The sequence below is a fragment of the Mesoplodon densirostris genome, chromosome 5, assembly GCF_025265405.1.
Source record: "Mesoplodon densirostris isolate mMesDen1 chromosome 5, mMesDen1 primary haplotype, whole genome shotgun sequence".
NCBI classification, from domain to species: Eukaryota; Metazoa; Chordata; class Mammalia; order Artiodactyla; family Ziphiidae; genus Mesoplodon; species Mesoplodon densirostris.
The window spans coordinates 35,186,960-35,211,093 of record NC_082665.1 but is presented as its reverse complement, the minus strand read 5'-3'; the positions used below and the strand labels follow the sequence as shown (position 1 = coordinate 35,211,093).

Genomic DNA, 24,134 nt, shown 5'->3' with positions numbered 1-24,134 from the left:
CAGGTCACTCTGACTGGGCAGGATTTTGACCTGAAAGTGGGTCATTAATCTCAACCTGACGGCACGCTATACATTTGCAAAGTGCCTGGGCATTGATAACTATATATATAAAACTCTGGGCGGGTGACTTTGACAATTCATCCTATGTCTTTATATATGAAAAATAATCCTGAAACCATGGAAATTTAAGATAATTTTGGGACCTTTTAAAAAAGTTAATTTTGGGGCTTCCCTGGTGATGCAGTGGTTGAGAATCTGCCTGCTAATGCAGGGGACATGGGTTTAAGCCCTGGTCTGGGAGGATCCCACATGCCGTGGGGCAACTAGGCCCGTGAGCCACAACTACTGAGCCTGCACGTCTGGAGCCTGTGCTCCGCAACAAGAGAGACCGCGATAGTGAGAGGCCCGCACACCGCGATGAAGAGTGGCCCGTGCACTGCGATGAAGAGCGGCCCCCGCTTGCCACAACTAGAGAAAGCCCTCACACAGAAACAAAGACCCAACACAGCAAAAATAAATAAATAAATAAATAAACTCCTACCCCCAACATCTTCTTTAAAAAAAAAAAAAAAAAAACTCCCCCAAATAAATCTCTAGGCCCATGTGTTTGAAAAAAGAAAAAGTTAATTTTTTAAGCATAGGCTAAATTCTCCTCAAAATTTTCACCAGATATCTGATATTCTGAGGAGTCTAAGCTTTTATTTCCCAGGACCTGCATCCATTGCAGATGTGAAGTTTCTTCTGATCTATTGTTTTATCTTTTACAAATTTGTCAGTTTGCCTTTTACTTCAGAATATATTGTGTTTATTTTACTACAGTTAGGTCTTTAAGTTGCTGTCAAGGGGCAGGTGTGCATAGTAGCAAGCTACTTTGATTCTGCAATAAGAAACCTGAGTTCAAATTCTGACTTCATCACTGGCCAGCTGTGTGGCCCCGTGAAAGTTACATATGGACAGTGGTAAATGTGAGTTTTTATTTTTGGTTTTTTTTTTTTTGCGGTACGCGGGCCTCTCACTGTGTGGCCTCTCCCGTTGCGGAGCACAGGCTCCGGACGCACAGGCTCAGCGACCATGGCTCACGGGCCCAGCCGCTCCGCGGCATGTGGGATCCTCCCGGACCGGGGCACGAACCCATGTCCCCTGCATCAGCAGGCGGACTCTCAACCACTGCTCCACCAGGGAAGCCCAAAATGTGAGTTTTAATTTCAGGGGTTAGCAAACTATGGCCTGCGAGCCAAATCTGGCTGCTGTTTTTGTTAATAAAGTTTTACTGAACTACAGTCATGCTTACTGCTTTACATATTGTCTGTGATCTCTTACAACCTACAACAGCAGAGCTGAATCATTGCGACGTAGACTGTGCATGGCCCACAGAGCGTAAAATGTTTATACTTGGCCCTTTACAAAAAAAGTTCACCAATTCCTGTCGTAGTGCACACTTCTGAGGGTTATTTTGGGAATTCCATGGAATAATTCACACAAAGCTTTTTGTACAAGGTCCAGCATTTAATAAGCATTCAATATATATTTATAATTACTAGAATTTTTAGAAATTCATTTTGTTTACTTCACAGTAATCAGGTTAAATTGACTCTCATGAAGATGCACCACTGTTTATGTGTATTTCTCTATATCCTTGGGGGTAAAATTGCCTATGTTTGAGAAGTCTGTTTTTTGAGTAGTCCTATTTTGGTGATGCTTGCCCATTTCTGCATTAATAACAGTCCTGGTTATTGGAGGTTCTATTTTACCCACTAATCTGTCCTTGATATGAATATTATAAATTATACATATGTAAAAGTTCTTGGCTATATTACAGCAATATGGGTAGATTGTTAAATTAATCATTGCAGAACCCTTTGAAAATCTAGGCAGCAATGTGCAAATGCAAAATTTATAACTGGAGCAAACAAAAAGAAGCTGATGATTCCTTAAGGGTACTGATGTTTTTGTGGTTTCTTTCTTTTATTGTTGTCACCAGAGATTTATTTAACATTTGGGGAAATTTTCAATATTTAATCATAAGCATTTTTATTCCAATGTAGGCTATACATGCAGACCAATCTGAATTTGTTCTAACTAGAGGCTGGATATATATATCTGTTTTTTTTAATTAGGGTATATGTTCAGATGAATGCTCATGTGTGTTAAAACTTAAAATAAACAAATTCATGCATTAATAAGGAAATATGATTAGTGAAGAGTTTAATGATTTTACTTTTCATAGTGGTAAACATGTTGTAAAAGGCCCCTAAACAAAGATTGTAAACTGTGGGGGAAAATGAAGAGGATAATCTTATTTGAGCATCCCAAATAAATAATTTCTTATTTAGTTTTCTTCGTAAAAATATCTTCCTAAATGCCTACATCATACTAATTACATAGCCACTTTTGTAGGTGTCTGAAGTACCTACAAAAGTACATTTAAGTTACATTTATGCCAGTGTAGTCAAGAGTTTTGTTCTTAATTTCCATTTCCTATTTCAATGACTCTGAAAACACAGTTTCTTAAGTAATGTATACTAGGTTTTTTTGGGGTTTTTTAACTGCTTCAAAGTTAATGTTGGATTTTATTTGAGTTTCTTAGCTTTCTATGTACCTTATTAATTCAGTTCAGGTCAATTTGTTTAAAATTAATTTAGAAAAAGGTATAGGACATGATTCCTACCACATAGACATTTATTGTTGTGTTGGGAAGACTGGTTACATGAACCAGTTTATCTCCTATTTTGTTTTACACTAATTAAGGAATTGTCAGGAAGATTCTGTGAAGCTAATGCTGAGACTTGAGTAATAGGTAGAGTTTGGACAGGAGAGGAATGGGTAGTAGTTCTTATATTTGGGTTTTTTTTGGGGGGGGGAGGCTGAATGGTTGTTTTTTAGTATGTGTGTTTATTTTTCCCTATCATCTAGAATTCTATTATTGCCTAAAACACATTATTTGATGTAATAAACCTTTAGGTCGGGATTATGTTAGCATATAGTGGAATGATTCAAATTATTTACTCTGTATCCTGAAGCTCAGAAAATTTTTGATCTTGAATTAATCTTTCACTTTAATAAAAGGTTTATTAAATCCTAAGTTAGAAGGAGAACAAATAATCTAGTAACTTCTTGTCAAAACTTATCACTCTGAGGTTCAGAGAGGTTATGTGCTTATACTGATTTTTGCAAAATCAAATGGAATAGTTTTCCTGACTCCTAACTCAGTGCTATTTGTGTGTATGTGTGTGTTACAAATGCTTCCTTGATGTTCATTAAGTGAAGTCTGGCATAATTTTCTCATAAATTGCATCAAACCAAGGCACTTGCTTTCTTTATTTTTTTCAAAATTAGTAAATATATTTATTTATTTAATGATTTCAAGCAATAGCTAGTTTTTTGATAGGCTTTCACTTTTGCTTTATGAATGACAATTTAAAAGGAAGAGAGGCTGATGAGAGAGAAAAGGAAGAGAGAAAAAGAGGTTAGAAAAGAAAAAGGAAGGGAAAGAGAAGAAGAGATCATATGCAGAGCTAGTTTAGGGATTAAGGAGCCACAGAGAGCAAGGGAAAAAAGGAATGGCTTCTTAAGACTGATAGAAAGAGCAAAGTCTCAGCTGAAGGGGGCAATAGTTGGGGCAGGATTCAAGAAAAGTGTGAGCCTTAATTGGGAAAGAGGCTATAACATGAAGTGGGAATTTTCCAGAGATGTATCTTGCTAGAAAGAAAATTATCCCAAAGTTATTCTCTTTAAAGAGAAAAATTCTGGCTAATTACTGTGCCTGAGTTTGGGCTGCGGCCTCTTCCCCACTCCCACCCCACTGCCACCCTCAGAGGTGCTGGATCTGCAGGTCTGTGGCTAGCGGTGGGCACAGGTCTCTGTTCTGCAGGATGGGGTTTATTAAAGTTATCAAGAATAAGGCCTACTTCAAGAGATACCAAGTGAAATTTGGAAGAAGACAAGAGGTTAAAGCTGATGACTGTGCTCAGAAGTGCATGGTAATCCAGGATAAAAATAAGTACAAGAAACCCAAATATAGGATGATAGTTCATATAACCGAGAGAGATATCATTTGTCAGATTGCTTATTCCATATAGAAGGAGATATGATAGTTTGTGCAGCTTATGTTCATGAACTCTCGTGGATACACTGCAGAAAGCACTGATGGTCAACCTGGTGCCTTCACCTGCTGTTTGGATGCAGGGCTTGCCGGAACTATTACTTGAAACCTGTGGATGGAGGCTTGTCTGTCCCTCACAGTAACAAAAGACTCTGGTTATGATTCAGAAAGCAAGGAATCCATTGCAGAAGTACACTAGAAGCACATCATGGGTCAGAACATTGCAGATTGTCTGTGTTACCTGATTGAAGAAGGTGAAGATGCTTCCAGGAAATAATTCTCTCAATACATAAAGAACAGTGTGACTCTAGACGCGATGGAGGAGATTATAAGAAAGCTCATGCTGCTGTAGGAGAGAATCCAGTCTATGAGAAGAAGCCCAAGAAAGAAGGTTAAAAGAAGTAGAACCATCTCAGAATGCCAAATGCCCAGAAGAAAGATGGAGTAGCTCAGAAGAAGGCAAGCTTCCTCAGAGCTCAGGAGTGAGCCTCTGGAAGCTGATAAACCAAACCACAATTTTCTATGAAGGTTTTTCAGATAAAGACAATAATAAACTTATTGACCAAGCTAAATAAACAAACAAATAAATAAATAAATAAATAAATAAAATAGGAAAATCCTGGAGAAATGCGATTCAAACATTTCAGAAGTGAATAGCTGAGTATTATATGAGAGGTTCAACCACACAAAATTATCACATAAAAAATGTTCATCTTATTTTTTCGTGCTCTCATCTGTTTATTTGATGGCTAATTTAATAAATAGCTTTCCACAAAATCTGATTGTGTTGACTGTATTAGAATTGATTTTTAAAGGAGGTCACGTGTTAAAGATTACACTATAGAACTGATAGTATGTAATACAAAGGTATTCTTGCTATGCCTGTCAGAAATGGATTGACAGCTTTTCTGAATTAAATTTATGGTGATTTCCAATAAGTTTGAGTGATATATTGTCCAATTTATCCTGTAGACCTCCACCTTTAATATCACTTTTTTGAATATTTTCCACACTAGGTTAACAGATCCTTTCTCATTATAGTGTCATACTACCATACTATTCTTTGTGTTATTAATCACTATTGTAATTAAATGCATTTTTGTTATTACTGGTAAAATGTCTGTCTCTCCCATTAGTCTCTAAGCTCCATGAAAATGGGTGTTGTATGTTTTCTATTCATGACTATAACCCCAGCACCTAGCATTGAGCCTGGCACAAAGCAGGTACTCAAGAAATATTTGTTGAATGCACCAATAAGTAAACACCACACTACTCCAGAAAAAATAAATGCAGAATTAAAAAATAAGGCTCAAGGTGGTGGCCATGGAAGTCGGAATCCTCTAAGGAATGTGTAACAACTCAACTGCTGAATCAACTAGAAAAAAAAAAAGGCTCATTTTGTTTTGATATTAGCCAAAACATGCTTATCTTTAAGAAGATTTATTTTCAATATGAAAAAAATTATAAGTATTATAACACATTGGTCTATTCTAATTTATATGTAAACAAATACATTTAAAATTTGTTTATTATCCAATAGGTGCTCCCCTTAATCAATCCTTACTATATATCAAACACTGCTAACCACATTATACACATTATCCTATTTAATCCTCTTTCAGGAATGTGCTGAAATTATCTTCCATTTTACAGTTGAGAAAACTGAGGCTTAGAGATGTTAAGTACCTTGCTCAAGTTCATACAGTTGACATGTCCACATGTTGGAGCTATGGGTATGTGGTTTTAAAAAATTATTGTGGGCTTCCCTGGTGGCTCAGTGGTTGAGAGTCCGCCTGCCGATGCAGGGGGTGCGGTTTCGTGCCCTGGGAGGATCCCATATGCCACGGAGCGGCTGGGCCCATGAACCATGGCCGCTGAGCCTGCGCGTCCAGAGCCTGTGCTCTGCAACGGGAGAGGCCACAACAGTGAGAGGCCCGTGTACTGCAAAAAAAAAAAAAAAAAAAAAAAAATTATTGTACCAAGGAAATTGCCAAAAACAAAAATTAATTTATACATGGTCATGCTGAATGTAGCACTATCCAATTATACTTAAGGGTTGAGGTTTTGGACTCAAAAGGTTGAGTTCCACCTGTACTTATTAGCTGGGTGACCCTGAACATTTTAACTTTTTAAAATCTCAGATTCTCCAACCATGAAACACACTTGATATTACAGCCTTGTTAAGTGAGACTGTGTAATATGTGAGTTCTAGAAGCCAGTAGACATTCAATGAATTTGAATTTCTTTTTCTTTTCTATATAATACCTATATTCTCCATTCTATTCTATTCTAGCCAGGCTGCTAAATGCTAATTCCCTTTGTTTGTAGGAACGTGTACAAATAGACATTAAAGAGCTATATCTTATTTAACAAATAAGTGCAAATTTGAAAACTGCTGAAGGAGTGATAGTTGAAATTTAAATATGATTAATAGCAGCTTAATAGCAGCTTCGCATACAGTTTTCCTCAATTTCCCACCCCCAGAACACACATACACACACAAGCACACACAGGCATGCACATACCATTTTCTGAAGAACTAGGTGCTTCCTTTTACCCTTGCCTTATCTCTATCCCTATGTAACTGGTATTCCCCAACTCATCTCCTCCCCAGAGTGCTTATCCATCTTTGGTCTCAGAGTACATTGTTGCATTGCAACTTCCTTAGTATTCTAAATATCTATAACTTTATATAAGCTATAATAATATTTTTCTTGAATGTTGTCTTAAAATATTCATTATTTAGGGGTGATAGTCAAGGAAAATCCTCTTGTAGTCAATATAGTCTATAAAATCATAATTATTTTGGACTAGAAAAGAAAATTAATTCCCAGATGCTTTATACTTGTTTATCTACAGATCTTTGTACTCCTTCACTTGTATTTTTCTCATTTATTTTTTGACGCTGTTTAGATGTATTTATCTTTAAGTTGCCTCAAGTCAGTCTTTTGAAATGAAGCTGGTTAAATATAAGTAAATAAACATTATATATCTAATTACAAATTTTAATACAGTGATGGAAAATTATCAAGTTTATGAGCTATTTTTCTACAACAGAAATATTATAATAGTTCACTTAAATATCAAGTTAATCTATTAGAAATAAATCAATCAGAAGAGAAAGATTGAAAAATGAGAAATATGTAAATAGTTGTTTCCAAACTTTTACCATTAAAATAAGCTTTTAAAATCTGATTAACAATTATAGTTTAATATTTGCCAATAATGTATATCTATATATGTTTAAATCACTGTCAGTTTTGATCTGGAGCAATAATTATTTTCATTCTATAGGTAAGGTTGAATTTTTAACCTTGTTTGGAAAAGATGGATGTGTATCTGTGTACCTGTATGTATGTATATGTAATTAACTAACCTATAGTGATTTGTTCTGTAGAAGAGCAATGCCTTGTTCAGATGAGATATGTAATAAGTTTCATATAATACCTCCCCTATGTTTCATTATAAAGGATGATTTAGCTTGGCTTTCTGCTTTCTGGACCTTGAGATGCTCAGCTTTTTTTTTTTTTTTGCTGTACGCGGGCCTCTCACTGCTGTGGCCTCTCCCGTTGCGGAGCACAGGCTCCGGACACACAGGCCCCGCGGCCATGGCTCGCGGGCCCAGCCGCTCCGCGGCACGTGGGATCCTCCGGGATCGGGGCACGAACCCGCGTCCCCTGCATCGGCAGGCGGACTCCCAACCACTGCGCCACCAGGGAGGCCCGAGATGCTCAGCTTTTTTGTGCCCTCTACTTTGAAAAAGATCTTTCTAAGTTTTGTCCAAATTTTAATAGTATATTTGATAAGCTCTAATGCTTTGAAAAATCACCTTTGGTAACAATCTTTATGAGAAAGCAAAGAAATATAAACTGATTTAAAAATAAATAGTATGAAAACTTATTAATTTCTTAATCATTCAGGGTAATTAATCATTATCAGAGTGGGTTATTAGTTATTTTAGATTTATCTCTTTTTTTGTATCAGACTGAAAAGCTTTCACTTTTGCTTTCACTGCTGGTCCCTTACCACTCCGCTCCCCACCCCTATGCACACACATACACAGGGACAAACACACTCCCCTCGAAGTTTGCATTTTTCTCATCTTACTTGAGCAGGTAACCAAGCTTGTTAAGAATATAAATTTAGAGAAAAGAGAGACTTGAAAATTTCTCGAGTATTTTTTTTTTTTTAGTAAAAGTATAATTGGAAACATTTAGCATATGAAAGTATAATATGCCATCCTTTCCTACTTATTTCCTAGAGAATACCTGATTAGACTTACAGATAATATAAATAGAGGTAATTTTAATTCAATATTTAATAAGTTAAGTACAATTTAGGCCTTAAGGGGAAGAAAATGTTTTATTGTAATAATGAATGTAGATAACCAGGGCTCAGTGGATATAATATGATTAAACAGTATATTAATTTAAATAATATAAAGTTGTACAGGTTGAAATAAAAAAATAATGTGATATTGAAAAGAAAACTTCAAAATCATATTTTATAATAAAAACCCATTTCTGAAATTTATACTATTACAGATTTTTAGTAGTTGAATTAATACTTTGTCTCATTAGAGTTGTGTGCTTCTTGCTACCTAATTTTGTTTGAAATTAATATATACAGTAACCTCAATATAATTCTGTCTAAAGACCTAGATACATTTTGTTATAGATGACACTATTATGTTGTACGAGATATGAATAAGCACTTTTAGCACTTTTTGATGTTTAAAATTTTTCTCAGTCAATTCCAATTGACTGATAGTATAATTTCTGTTGACAAAGTAAAAAGCAAAAATATAGCATTTTCCCTTTATTGACTAGTTATATTAAAATTATACTGATAGATGAGTTTTTTTTTATTTTTAAAAATAGAGTACCTAGTAAGATATTACCTGCTTTTCAGTATCTTCCTTTAAAAAAAATGTTATTTTCCTTTAAAAAGAGTATCTTCCTTTAAAAATAAATGTTATTTTGATTGTGATTCAAGACTCTATCCTTCTATTTTACATGCCATATTTTTCTGTAAAAGAAAAAGTCTCAAAGTACTTTCTTTGTTTAAGGTTAATCTGCTGCCTCAGTTGAAATACCCAGATCAAAACATGTAACTTTTGCTTTATGGTTTTATGATGTACGTTTTAATAGCCATTCAGCTTCAAAGACTCTGTAATAGCTAAGAGGAATATATAATTTTTCTTCATATTTTGATATTTGGCCACTGCTTAAAAATATCTCCAATTTATTTGTATGCAATATTAGTGGGGTTAGTAACATCCAGTGGACTAAGTGGCTGATTTTGAAAATTCTAGAAGTTATTCAGGGCCACAGATAAATACATTAGGCAAATAGTTTTGAATTACAAAATGTAACTTCATCTAATAAGTGTGGTTACATCTGATTATACTTGCTTGCCAAGAAAATTTGACTATGTTTTATTTCATTATAAAGTTCATTGGCAGAATGTGAGACAAATCAACAGTTTTTGATTTTAGGGATATTTCCTAAAAACCTTAATATTGGAATTATCTGTGTGACAAAATAGTCTTAATAAATCGTCATTACTTGATTACAGGTTGAATATTTCAGACATCCAAACCAATTAGACTGATTATTTTGATTGCCAGAAATCCTTAAATGTATATATTTTTCACTGACATATTCAGTTTCTATATCAGACACCTGTGATTTAAATATTTTTAGTGGTTTATGATTCACAGGGAAGTCAGCGCATTTCATTATCTTTTTCTGCACTTTAGGGATTTTATTTTTGCTTCATAAAATATATGAGTAAGCTAATCAATCGATCTTAGGCAGTATATATGACATAGTATTTGTTTCTAATTTATGTGTTAATTGGTTTAAGATAGAAATCTAATAATTAAAATAGGTTATTTCTCAAATACATTCAAGCTGGCTCCTAAGTATATATTTGTTAGCATCAAATTCTTCCAATTGTTTGGAAACTAGGCTACTTTGTGGTTTTTAAGGACAGACTTTAAAAGCCTTTTGTCAATGGAATAATCTTAAAATCAAAGCCCCACCTTGTCTGCTGTAACACACCAAAGTAAAACTGTACTCTTAAATTCTGCTTTATATTTTTATGGGACTCTGATCAACTGGATATATTAACTGTGTCATGGGCTGTCTGATGACATTTTGAAGTAGAAAAAGTAAATTGCCTTTTCTATTGTACCCTTTGCCAGACGTTTTCCTACTTTGACTCAAGGCAAACCGTTCAATTGAGATGATTCAGTTCATTTATTGCTACAGAGCACATTGAGTAATATTTGTAATTCAGTCATAATTTGGAATATATCCTAACTCTTCTTCTCAGCCCCTCAAAGAAGGAAAAATGCAATTTATGGGTGCTGAATTTGAAATTTACAATAGTAGGATTAGTAATAGATGTCTTTCAGAAATCTATATTTTCACTGGTATATATTCCTTAAGTTTGTTCTGGTGTTCTATTTAAAAGGCAAAGCTTAGATTCAGTGAACGATTTCATTCATGTATACGCTTGATAATTGCATCCTACATGTCACTGCTGAAAAGTAGGGTGCATAACAGTACCTCAGCTGGAGGTCCTTTAGATTTAGATTTTTAACATATATTTAAGATTTCACCAGCCCCTAGTAAAACTGCTGAGAACTGAGTCTCTCATGAGCTTCCCTGGTAGATGACATTTCACAAGTATTGTGACAGTTTGTTGTCAGAGGAATTAAGTGTGACTCTTATCAGGAGAGGGTGACTCTTGGAAGTTTATACCTAGACTCCTTTGAACTTTGCCCCATGCACCTTTTTCTTTGCCGATTTTGCTTTTGATCCTTTTACTGTATGTAATAAATCATAGCCATGAGCATGACTATATGCTTACTCCTGTAGGTCTCCTAATGAATCACTAAATCTGGATGTTGTCTGGAGGACTCCCGGCACATCTTTCCTCTTGTAATTTAACTTCAGTGACCTGGGATAAATATATTTATATAATAATTAAATACATTGTTAACATTAAGTTGGATGTTTACATAGTGTAAGAAAAAAAAAAAAGAAAGCTCCATCTTTATTCCAGTGATACTGTAAACCCTCTAAAACCTGCTCTTTTTCAACTTTGAGTTCTGGATTGTGTCCATGCAATTACTCATGTTTACGGTCTGGTTATTTAGGGACTCAGACCTCAGTCTTCCTGGTTCTCTGTCTTGTTAGGTCTTGCAAGCCCCAAATTTTGTGATCTGAGTGCAAGCAACATTTCCTTTAAATTCGTTTTATTAGGACACTGAGTTTATAGAGTGAATTTATCTGTCTGGATTTATCATGCTAAGATGATAAGAGAAAATTTGGACTACAGAAATATTGGGAACATAATTATGAGTCTGTCTTTCCCCCTATTTCCTGCACTGGTAGTTTATTTTTTCTTGAACAACAAAGGCTATTTATTTATAAAATGTTACCTTTATAAGATCAATTTTTTTACTAACTTTTTAAAATAATCTAGTTTTAGAAAATATGTATAACCAGAGAATTAATACTTTTAACTTTTGCTTTCTATTTGCTGCTACTAACTTGAAAATTTTAGATCTGATTTTTTTCCTGAATGTATTTCCCAAGATTTTGTTAAAAAACAAAATGTTCTAGAGTTTGTTTCTTTACTATTTTCATTCTAGATAGTTTACTCCCCTGTAAAATTTTGTGTCCAGTTGACCGTTGAACAACTTGGGGTTTAGATGCACCTACCCCTGCTCAGTTGAAATCCACATCTGCTATCTCTGCCTCAAAAACAAACTAATTGATAAATCACTCACTCAAGCTGAAACAGTTTGGATTAGAATCAGGACTCAAACTATAGTTCTTTTGATTCCACATATTGTGATCTCTAATTGAACACAAACTTTTCCCCACAGTTCGCTAATTTAAAGATCTGTAAAATGAAAATACAGGTACTATATTTATCGAAAAATATCCACATATTAGTGTACCCACACTGTTCAAACCCATATTGTTCAAGGGTCAACTGAATCTCTGTTCTATGTCCACAGACTACACTTCTGTTTTATGTTTTATTAATGATTTACATATTCATAAAATATAATAAAATGGATTATTTTGTAAGCACTACAAATTTGATTTGTTTCTATCTGTTTAATCTTGTGGTGATTTTTTTTTTTTTTTTTTTTGGTACACGGGCCTCTCACTGTTGTGGTCTTTCCCCTTGCGGAGCACAGGCTCCAGACGTGCAGGCTCAGCGGCCATGGCTCACGGGCCCAACCGCTCCGCGGCATGTGGGATCTTCCCGAACCAGGGCACAAACCCGGGTCCCCTGCATCGGCAGGCGGACTCTCAACCACTGCGCCACCAAGGAAGCCTTTGTGGTGATTTTTTTTAAAGAATTTTTATGTTGTTTAGACTTTGTTTCAGGTTAAGAGAATTTTAGAGGTCCATAGGATAGAATTTAGTATTTTTTTAGCCCATTTGAACTTTTAAATTATATGCTCCATTTTCATTATTGTTTCTTTTCTGATTATCACAGGAAACTCTTTTTCTATTTACTCATACCAAGAATCTGTCTACTCACATAGTTACAGCCAAGTATGTTAAATATAGTTTTATAACTCCTTTTGGTCAAGAAGAAGATAGATTAAATATTGTAATAACAGGAATCAGTAGGACATTTAGTAACTCTTCCCTTAATCAAGTATGTGATATTGAGCAGTACTTTCTTTTTAATTATTAGATTCACATCACCTCCTTTTCTGCTTTTTATTGAATTGCAGTATCATTGGCTTTTTTTCTTCTTTTCTCTTACTTTATCTCTGTAGATATTAGGATGCAGTTTTCACATTTGAATGTGTTTACCTGTCTAACATAAATGTCTAATATTTATGTTAGAAATTGACAGTAAATGTCCACCAGCCCAAGATGGAGATGTAAGTGAGTCAGTAGGGTTGGTATGAAAATGTGGCATTGCAGGTACTGGGAGGAACCAGAAAGTACATGTTCCATCTTCAGAAATTCAAACTGAAAAATTGAAAGTACAGTTGTCCCTCAACATCTGCAGAAGATTGGTTCCAGGAACCCCACCATATACCAAAATCCACAGATGCTCAAGTCCATATAAAATGGCATAGTATAATGAATACTGTGGTCACTCTGTATCCAAGGATGCTAATCCAAGAATATGGAGGGATAACTGTATATTTATTGAAAAAAAATATATAAGTGGACCTGTGCAGTTCGAACCTGTGTTGTCCAAGGGTCTACTGCCTTCTGCAAGATAAACAAAACAGTAATACATGTCAGATCAGGCCCAGGGACAGTCTGTGAACTCTGGTTTACATATTCGTATCTTCATACATCTACCCAAGATATTTAGTTTTTAAACAGGTTTTGTTCCTACTCTGAGGTATTTTGGGCTAAAAATAACTTTCAGTTTGCCTTTCAGAAGTAAAATATACATTACCAATCAAATGGACAAATGAGAAAAGTATGACCTTTTCAAAATATTGTTTAGAAAGGATTATTGATATGCAAATTTATTCTTTCTGAAATATTCATATAGCAACCTTGTTAAAAAAATATAGACATGCTTCCTTTAAATTTTTCAGTGAACCCAAAACTACTCTAAAAAGTAAAGTTTATTAATTTTAAAGAAACTTCAAAAATAGTATAGATATTAGAAATTGCTGTATAAAATAGAGCAATTTTGATCTATTCATTTCTTTTTGTTAAGCAGAAATTTTTCTCTTTAAACCCTAAATGAATATGCATTAATAGAAACATTGGTATATTCTACTTTCATCATGGCTTGGACCTAACAATCCAGAACCTCCTGGCTCCCTTTCATATCTACTGGATTGCTTGGATTTCTGGGTTTTTTTTCATTTCTTAACTTTGAGTAAGTTTTCAAAACTCAAAGTAACTTATTTAAAGCAGTTAATTACCACCGATACTCATCTTGCCCCAAAGTTTTGATTTACAATTCTGGAGTTGATTGTGATGACTTAATTTCCACTTAGGTCAGATTGCTCTTTAATATATAGAAGGTTAAAAAAATTCCATAAATTTTAAATGGGTTAAGGAATTGTGTACACTATTACTGCTTTGTCATTAAACTAAATGAGGTATTAAAGGCTTAAGACCATAGTTATAATGAGATAGAGCACTCAACCATAACTGTATGAGTAAAAAAAAAAATACTAATTGATGATGCCCTCTTTTCAATTGTCCAAAATAGCCTTGTTTCATGTGGTGTTTTTAATTGAGTTATAACAGTTATTTGTTTTCTTTCTGTTTTTATGGATATAGGACTCTTTAACTTGTAGAAGTTTTTACTTTATTAAACATGTATATTCTAGTAATTAGGTCTTCTTCTTTTACCCTCACAAAACAAGTCCAGTAAATATAATACTGCTTATCATATGGTTGATTTTAAAACTCTTTTTTTCTTTACTTTTTATTCTAAACTATGTCTGTTTTAAACTGTAGAATAAGGAGATATTTTAAGCAAACACTGAAGGCTGAAAGCAGTTTTCTATTGATAATGAAATTATATTTTCTAAAAGGAGAAACTATGTGACTGTGGTTATATTACATGAAAAATTGTGATGAAAATTCAGAGATAAGTGACAGGCTTTGTGGTTTTTTGTTTTTCTGGGTTTTTTTTTTTTTTTAGTAACCAGTACTGTGTAGTAGTCACTGTATGTTTGCATTGAACAAGACAGAGTCCCTGCACTTTGGACCAGACTGACACATTTTTTCCTTAGGTTTTTCTCAGATATTGAGTGATTTTGCAGCTAAAGAAATTTAACAAATTTTCCTTTTAGAATGGATTTCATCAAATAAATGAGGTAAATCTTAGTAGTTTTCTGTTGTTTATGCGATATATTTCTTTGAACATCGTGATTCCTAAGAGAGAGATTTTGATTTTAATTATTACTCTTAGCAAAGGATGTATAAGAATTAAGGAAAATTACTATATACATTATGCTTAAATATATATTTATCTACTATTTTAGCTGGGAAGTTTTAAGATTTCTTCTGTCAAACATAAGGTGGTGGTTGGAAGAATATGGATTTGATGGATTTCGTTTTGATGGTGTTACATCCATGCTCTATCATCACCATGGAATAGGTAGGTAACCTGATACATTACAGATGTAACTAATGATTTTATTTTATTTTTTACTGGAAGATTACAACCAGGCTTAGGGTTCAGTTATGTCACTGCAGTAACCATTATTGTTGGATTGATTTTTATTAGTTCCATTGTGTATGTCTTTTCTCTGATCACTTCTGATCCCTTTTTGGCAAGAGATTGGGTCAAATACATTTTATAAGTAAATAAAATATAATGATTTCCTTTGAAATCTATCTACTTAATAATATGCTCTCTTTAATATGTAGCATTCTTTTAAAAATGTTTTTTAAGGATACCATTTATTACAGCACCCTCACGATGTGAACATGACAGCAGTTGTAAAGAAAAATAACAAAAATAATAAATGAGAACATTTGTTAATGTATGGGTTCCTTTGCATATTAAACATTGAAGAAAATATGTATATTTTAAATAGAGATGTGCTCAGTTAAAACTAAATTGTAAATTAATCTGTAATTAAAAATATGGATCAAAGATCTTCAGTTTAAAAGTTGTACAGAGAAGTGGGATCACAGAATCCTAATCCTTCAATAGATAACATGGAGAATAATTATTATTTTTTTTAATGACCAAATATTTACTGGCAACAACCAATCTAAAAAATTGACGTTAGAGTATAAACCAAAAAGTGGCTGCCAAGGAAAGATGCTATATTCAAAGTGTGCTGTTTACTGCTCTCAGTCAAGATGCTGCCCACATGAAACATTCCTAGGGAAGAAGTTGAATCTATAGGACATGACAGGTTTCATTGATACCTTCCACTTTGGAGAGAAGCTGACTTAGGGGATGAAAAAGGCAAGCAAGACAAAATTCAAAAAGATCCTCTCCTAGATTAAAACACCTACATGCCCCTGCAGAACCTCGCTGTGCTGAGGGCTAGGTATTTTCCAAGGAATTGTGGAGGTGGTGAAGTGAACTGAAATCCATGGATATGGGATATGCTTTTTATGGGTACAGGGCCCAAGAAACGGTAAAGAAAAACATTCTGAGTTACTTAGCATGCTTTCCCACTTTGAGATGAGGATAAGATTAAATACTGAGACAGTAGACATTCTTCAAGATGGCGTAGTAGAAGGACATGCTCTCACTCTGTCTTGCGAGAACACTGGAATCACAACTAACTGCTGAACAATCATCGACAGGAAGACACTGGAACTCACGAAAAAATATACCCCACATCCAAAGTCAAAGGAGAAGCCACAATGAGACGGTAGGAGGGGCACAACCCCAATAAAATCAAATCCCATAACTGCTGGGTGGATGAATCACAAGCTGGAGAAAACTTACACTACAGAAGTCCACCAGCTGGAGTGAAGGTTTTGAGCCCCACATCAGGCTTCCCAACCTGGGGGTCTGGCAATGGAAGGAAGAATTTGTAGAAAATCAGACTTTGAAGGATAGCAAGATTTGACTAGAGGACTTTGACAGGACTGGGGGAAACAGAGACTCCACTCTTGGAGGGCACACACAAAGTAGTGTGCGCATCGGAACCCAGAGGAAGGAACAGTGACTCCATAGGAGACAGAATCAGACCTACCTGCTAGTGTTGGAGGGTCTCCTGCAGAGACAGGGTGTGGCTGTAGCTCACCACGAGGACAAGGACACTGGCAGCAGAAGTTCTGGGAAGTACTCCTTGGTGTGAGCCCTCCCGGAGTCCACCATTAGCCCCACCAAAAAGCCCGAGTAGCCTCCAGAGTTGGGTCACCTCAGGCTAAACAAACAACAGGGAAGGAACCCAGCCCCACCCATTAGCAGACAAGGGGATTAAAGTTTTATTGAATTCTGCCCACCAGAACAACAACCAGCTCTACCCACCACCAGTCCCTCCCATCAGGAAACGTGCAGAAGCCTCTTAGATACCCTAATCCACCAGAGGGCAGACAGCAGAAGCAAGAAGAACTACAATCCTGCAGCTTGTGTAACAAAAACCACATTCACAGAAAGATAGACAAGATGAAAAGGCAGAGGGCTATGTACCAGATGAAGGAACAAGATAAAACCCCAGAAAAACAACTAAATGAAATGGAGATAGGCAACCTTCCAGAAAAAGAATTCAGAATAATTCTGAATTCTGAATTCTGAATTCTGAAGATGATCCAGGACTTGGAAAAAGAATGGAGGCAAAGATCGAGAAGATGAAAGAAATGTTTAACAAAGACCTAGAAGAATTAAAGAACAAACAAACAGAGATGAACCATACGATAACTGAAATGAAAAATACACTAGAAGGAATCAATAGCAGAATCACTGAGGCAGAAGATTGGATAAGTGACCTGGAAGACAGAATGGTCGACTTCACTGCTGCAGAACAGAATAAAGAAAAAAGAATGAAAAGACACGAAGACAGCCTAAGAGACCTCTGGGACAACAGTAAACGCAACAACATTCGCATTATAGGTGTCCCAGAAGGGGAAGACAGAGGGAATGGACCCGAGAAAATATTTGAAGTGGTTATAGTTGAAAACGTAGCTAACATGGGAAAGGAAATAGCCACACAAGTCCAGGAGGTGCAGAGAATCCCATACAAGAGAAACCCAAGGAAAAACACACTGAGACACATGGTAATCAAATTCGCAAAAATTAAAGACAAAGAAAAATTATTGAAAGCAGCAAGGGAAAAATGCCAAATAACATACAAGGAAACTCCTATAAGGTTAACAGCTGATTTCTCAGCAGAAACTTTACAAGTCAGAAGGGAATGACATGACATATTTAAAGTGATGAAAGGGAAGAACCTACAACCAAGATTACTCTAGTCGGCAAGGATCTCATTGAGATTCGATGGAGAAATCAAAAGATTTACAGACAAGCAAAAGCTAAGAGAATTCAGCACCACCAAACCGGCTCTACAACAAATGCTAAAAAAACTTCTGTAAGTGGGAAGCACAAGAAAAGAAAAGGACCTACAGAAACAAACCCAAAACAATTAAGTAAATGGTAATAGGAACATACATATCAATAATTACCTTAAACGTGAATGGATTAAATGCTCCCACCAAAAGACACAGGCTCGTTGAATGGACACAAAAACAAGACCCATATATATGCTGTCTACAAGTACCGACTTCAGACCTAGGGGCACATACAGAATGAAAGTGAGGGGATGGAAAGAGATATTCCATGCAAATGGAAATCAAAAGAAATCTGCAGTAGCAATACTCATATCAGATAAAATACACTTTAAAATAAAGAATGTTACAAGAGACAAGGAAGGACACTACATAATGATCAAGGAATCAATCCAAGAAGAAGATATAATAATTATAAATGTATATGCACCCAACATAGGAGCACCTCAATACATAAGGCAAATGCTAACAGCTATAAAAGAGGAAAGCCACAGTAGCACAATCATAGTGGGGGACTTTAACACCTCAACACCAATGGACAGATCATTCAAACATAAAATTATTAAGGAAACACTAGCTTTAAATGACACAATAGACCAGATAGATTTAATTGATATTTATAGAATATTCCATCCCCAAACAGCAGATTACACTTTCTTCTCAAGTGTGCACGGAACATTCTCCATGATAGATTACATCTTGGGTCACAAATGAAGCCTCAGTAAATTTAAGAAAATTGAAATCATATCAAGCCTCTTTTCTTTCCACAACACTATGAGATTAGAAATGAATTAAAGGGAAAAAAATATAAAAAACACAACCACATGGAGGCTAAACAATATGTTACTAAATAGCCAAGAGATCACTGAAGTAGTCAAAGAGGAAATCAGAAAATACCTAGAGACAAAAGACAATGAAAACACGATGATCCCAAACCTATGGGATGTAGCAAAAGCAGTTCTTAGAGGGAAGTTTATAGCAATACAATTCTACCTCAAAAAACAACAAACATCTCAAATAAACAATCTAACCTTACACCTAAAGGAACTAGAGAAAGAAGAACAAACAAAACTCAAAGTTAGCAGAAGGAAAGAAATCATAAAGATCAGAGCAGAAATAAATGAAATAGAAACAAAGGAAACAATAGCAAGGATCAATAAAACTAAAAGATGGTTCTTTGAGAAGATAAACAAAATTGATAAACCATTAGCCAGACTCATCAAGAAAAAGAGGGGGAAGACTGAAATCATTAAAATTATAAATGAAAAAGGACAAGTTACAACAGACAACACAGAAATACAAAGCATCCTAAGAGACTACTACAAGCAACTCTTTGCCAATAAAATGGACAACCTGGAAGAAATGGACAAATTCTTAGAAAGGTATACCCTTCCAAGATTGAACCAGGAAGAAAGAGAAAATATGAACAGACCAATCACAAGTAATGAAATTGAAACTGTGATTAAATATCTTGCAGGAAACAAAAGTCCAGGACCAGATGGCTTCACAAGTGAATTCTACCAAACATGTAGAGAAGAGCTAACATCCATCCTTCTCGAACTCTTCCAAAAAATTGCAGAGGAAATAACACTCCCAAACTCATTCTATGAGGCCACCATCACCCTTGTACCAAAACCAGACAAAGATACTGCAAAAAAAAGAAAATTACAGACCAATATCACTGATGAATATATATGCAAAAATCCTCAACAAAGTATTAGCAGACAGAATCCAACAGCACATTCAAATGATCATACACCATGACCAAGTGGGAATTATCCCAGGGATGCTAGGATTCTTCAATATATGCAAATCAATCAATGTGATACACCATATTAACAAATTAAAGAAGAAAAACCTTATGATCATCTCAATGGATGCAGAAAAAGCTTTTGACAAAATTCAACATGCATTTATGATAAAAATTCTCCAGAAAGTGGGCATAGAGGGAACCTATCTCAACATAGTAAAGGCCATATATGACAAACCCACAGCAAACATCATTCTCAATGCTGAAAAACTGAAAGCATTTCCTCTAAGATCAGGAACTAGACGAGGATGTTCACTCTCACCACTATTATTCACATAGTTTTAGAAGTCCGAGCCATGGCGTTCAGGGAAGAAAAAGAAATAAAAGGAATACAAAATGGAAAAGAAGAAGTAAAACTGTCACTGTTTGCAGATGACATGATACTATACATAGAGAATACTAAAGATGCCACCAGAAAACTACTAGACCTAATCAATGAATTTGGTAAAGTTGCAGGATACAAAATCAATGCAGAAATCCCTTGCATTCCTATACACTAATAATGAAAAATGTGAAAGAGAAATTAAGGAAACACTACCATTTGCCATTGCAATAAAAAGAATAAAATACCTAGGAATAAACCTACCTAAGGAGACAAAAGACCTCTATGCAGAAAACTAAGACACTGATGCAGGAAATTAAAGATGATACAAACAGTTGGAGAGATATACCATGTTCTTGGTTTGGAAGAATCAATATTGTGAAAATGACTATACTACCAAAGCAATCTACAGATTCCATGCAATCCCTATCAAATTACCAATGGCATTTTTTACAGAACTAAAACAAAAAATCTTAAAATTTGTTTGGAGACAAAAAAGACCCGAGGTAGCCAAAGCAGTCTTTAGGGAAAAAAACAGGAGCTGGAGCAATCAGGCTCCCTGAATTCAGACTATACTACAAAGCTACAGTAATCAAGACAATATGATACTGGCACAAAAACAGAAATATAGATTAATGGAATGGGATGGAAAGCCCAGAGATAAACCCATGCACCTATGGTCAACTAATCTATGGCAAAGGAGGCAAGGATACACAATGGAGAAAAGACAGTCTCTTCAATAAGTGATGCTGGGAAAACTGGACAGCTCCATGTAAAAGAATGAAATCAGAACACTCCCTAACCGCATACACAAAAATAAACTCAAAATCGATTAGAGACCTTAATATAAGACCGGACACTATGTAACTCTTAGAGGAAAACATAGGAAGAACACTCTTTGATGTAAATCACGGCAAGATCTTTTTTGATCCACCTCCTAGAGTAATGGAAATAAAAACAAAAATAAACAAATGGGACATAATGAAACTTCAAAGGTTTTGCACAACAAATGAAACTATAAACAAGACAAAAAGACAACCCTCAGAATGGGAGAAAATATTTGCAAACAAATCAATGGACAAAGGATTAATCTCCAAAATATATAAACAGCTTATGAAGCCTCAACATTAAAAAAACAAACAACCCAATCCAAAAATGGGCAGAAGACCTAAATAGACATTTCTCCACAGAAGACATACAGATGGCCAAGAAGCTCATGAAAAGCTATTCAAAATCACTAATTATTAGAGAAATGCAAATCAAAACTACAATGAGGTATCACCTCACACCAGTTAGAATGGGCATCATCAGAAAATCTACAAACAACAAATGCTGGAGGGGGTGTAGAGAAAAGGGAACCCTCTTGCACTGTTGGTGGGAATGGAAATTGATATAACCACTATGGAGAACAGTATGGAGGTTCCTTAAAAAACAAAAAATAGAATTACCATATGACCCAGCAATCCCACTACTGAGCATATACCCAGAGAAAACCATAATTCAAAAAGACACATGCACCCCAGTGTTCATTGCAACACTATTTACAATAGCCAGGTCATGGAAGCAACCTAAATGCCCATCAACAGACAAATGGGTAAAGAAGATGTGGCACATATATGCAATGGACTATTACTCAGCCATAAAAAGGAACGAAATTGGGTCATTTGTCGAGACGTGGATAGATCTAGAGAGTGTCATACAGAGTGAAGTAAGTCAGAAAGAGAAAAACAAATATCGTTTAGTAACACATATATGTGGAACCTTGAAAAATGGTACAGATGAACTGGTTTGCAGGGCAGAAATTGAGAAACAGATGCAGAGAACCAATGTATGGACACCAAGATGGGAAAGTGGTGGGGGTGATGTGGTGTGATGAATTGGGAGATTGGGATTGACATGTATACACTAATATGTATCAAATGGATAAAAAAATTAATTAAAGAAGAAACAAATACTGTAAGTTCACAGCAAAAGAATACATAATATACCAGAAAAAATTGAGATAACACAATTGACATCAAGACACAGTATTTAATTTATAAAATTCCATGATAAAGAGAAATTCATCAGGTAATATGTAGAAAAAAAGCAATTTACCTGCATGGATGAAAAAAAAAATGCCTGGGCTCATACCACTGAATTGCCACAGCAATGTCTACAAAATTCTTAAGGAAAGAAAGTGTTACTTGAGAATTGAATATTTGAATTGCCATTGAGGGATAAGTTTGAAAGAACTTGAAGAATAAAACTTCCATAATTACCTGTGAAAATATCCTTTCGAGATAGAATCCATCAAACTGGAAAAAAAAGAGCCAAAATAAAGAACTGAGATATAGGAAATGAGGGGGAAAAAAGGCAGGCATTGAGCACTAATTAGATTTAATTCAAAATAAGAGTAAACAACTGAAGGAATATAAAGTACATAATATAATACCAAAAAGTGAAATATACTATAAGTAATCAAATCAGGAGTTGGGGGAAGAGGAAGTAGAAGTTGAGGGATTTTAAACTCTTTTTGTCATCATAGGAAAACCATGCTGCATAAATTGTAGCCATATTTAAAATAGTATAAACATTATGTCTCAATTTTATGATGGTTTTCATATTTGCTTTTCTTCAGAGGGCTCGAATAGGAACTAGCTAACATTAAGATCTCTTAGTGTGACAAAAAAAATGTATCTAAAACAAAATTTATGAATCTCTTTGGTATCATTTTTTATTTTTAAATTTATTTCTTTTATTTATTTATTTTTTGGCTGCGTTGGGTCTTCGTTGCTGTCTGCGGGCCCTCTCTAGTTGTGACGAGCGGGGGCTGCTCTTAGTTGCAGTGCGTGGGGCTTCTCATTGTGTGGCCTCTCCCATTGCAGAGCATGAGCTCTAGGCACGTGGGCTTCAGTAGTTGTGGCTTGCAGGCTCCAGAGTGCAGCTCAGTAGTTGTGGCACACGGGCTTAGTTGCTCCACGGCATGTGGGATCTTCCCGGACCAGGGATCGAACCCGTGTCCCCTGCATTGGCAGGCGGATTCCCAACTACTGCACCACCAGGGAAGCCCTTTTTGGTATCATTTTACTTTATTTTTCTCCTGTAAAATTCAGTTCAAATTAAATTAAAATTTTAAATCACAGAGTTTTTGTTTGCTTTTGTAAAACAAAAATTGAATTGCAGGATTGTCTGAACTTTGAATGTAGATATGGAGTACTTTTGTAAGTTAAATCATATAATTGCTGGCTCATGACATTTTGCTATGATAACAAAACTGATATCAACCAACTAATCGGTGGAGGCATTTGTGCAGAGTTAAAACTTGCATGCTAAGATGATGCATCCATATTGGTTTTCTGTTCTCTAGGTCAGAATTTTTCCGGTGACTACCATGAGTATTTTGGACTACAAGTAGATGAAGACGCTTTGACTTATATCATGTTGGCAAATCATTTGGTTCACACGCTGTATCCAGATTCTATAACAATAGCTGAGGTAAAGCTATAATGATCTCTACCCTCTGACCCCTTTTAAAATAGAACATTTTGTCAGCATACAATATTTGAATAATCTCTATGTTGTCAGTAATTGCATAAATGCAATTATACCCTGACTATAGTGCAGCTACCTTGTGTGGGTGGCACATTATTCAGAATTCACTTTTTTCCTATTAGCAGATAGTGTACCCTAATTACTTGTCATTATTCCATTGTTAAAAAAGAAACTGCCAGTGATTAGAAAGTAAAATACCCCTATCAGTGGACAGGTCCTTTTCCCATGTGACCTTCAGCACAGAAAAGAATTGAATATTAATATGCATCTGGCTATTTAAGTTTTTTTTTTCCTTTCTGGTTTAATCATTAGAGATGGCATGGATCACTGCCTTCGAGCTTCTCTGAAACCTCTCTTGTT

General features: G+C 35.2%; 1 protein-coding gene and 1 pseudogene across 1 annotated transcript in view; both read left to right on the top strand.

The window, feature by feature from the left end:
* Nucleotides 1-24,134, top strand: part of GBE1 (1,4-alpha-glucan branching enzyme 1) — a 294,356-nt gene that overhangs the window by 190,438 nt on the left and 79,784 nt on the right. The window contains exons 8-9 of the mRNA XM_060098622.1: nt 15,117-15,232; nt 23,590-23,717. Of these exons, the coding sequence (XP_059954605.1) occupies nt 15,117-15,232; nt 23,590-23,717 (244 nt within the window). The remainder of the gene's footprint in view (nt 1-15,116; nt 15,233-23,589; nt 23,718-24,134) is intronic.
* On the top strand, nt 3,861-4,603 carry LOC132490971 (large ribosomal subunit protein uL18-like; annotated as a pseudogene).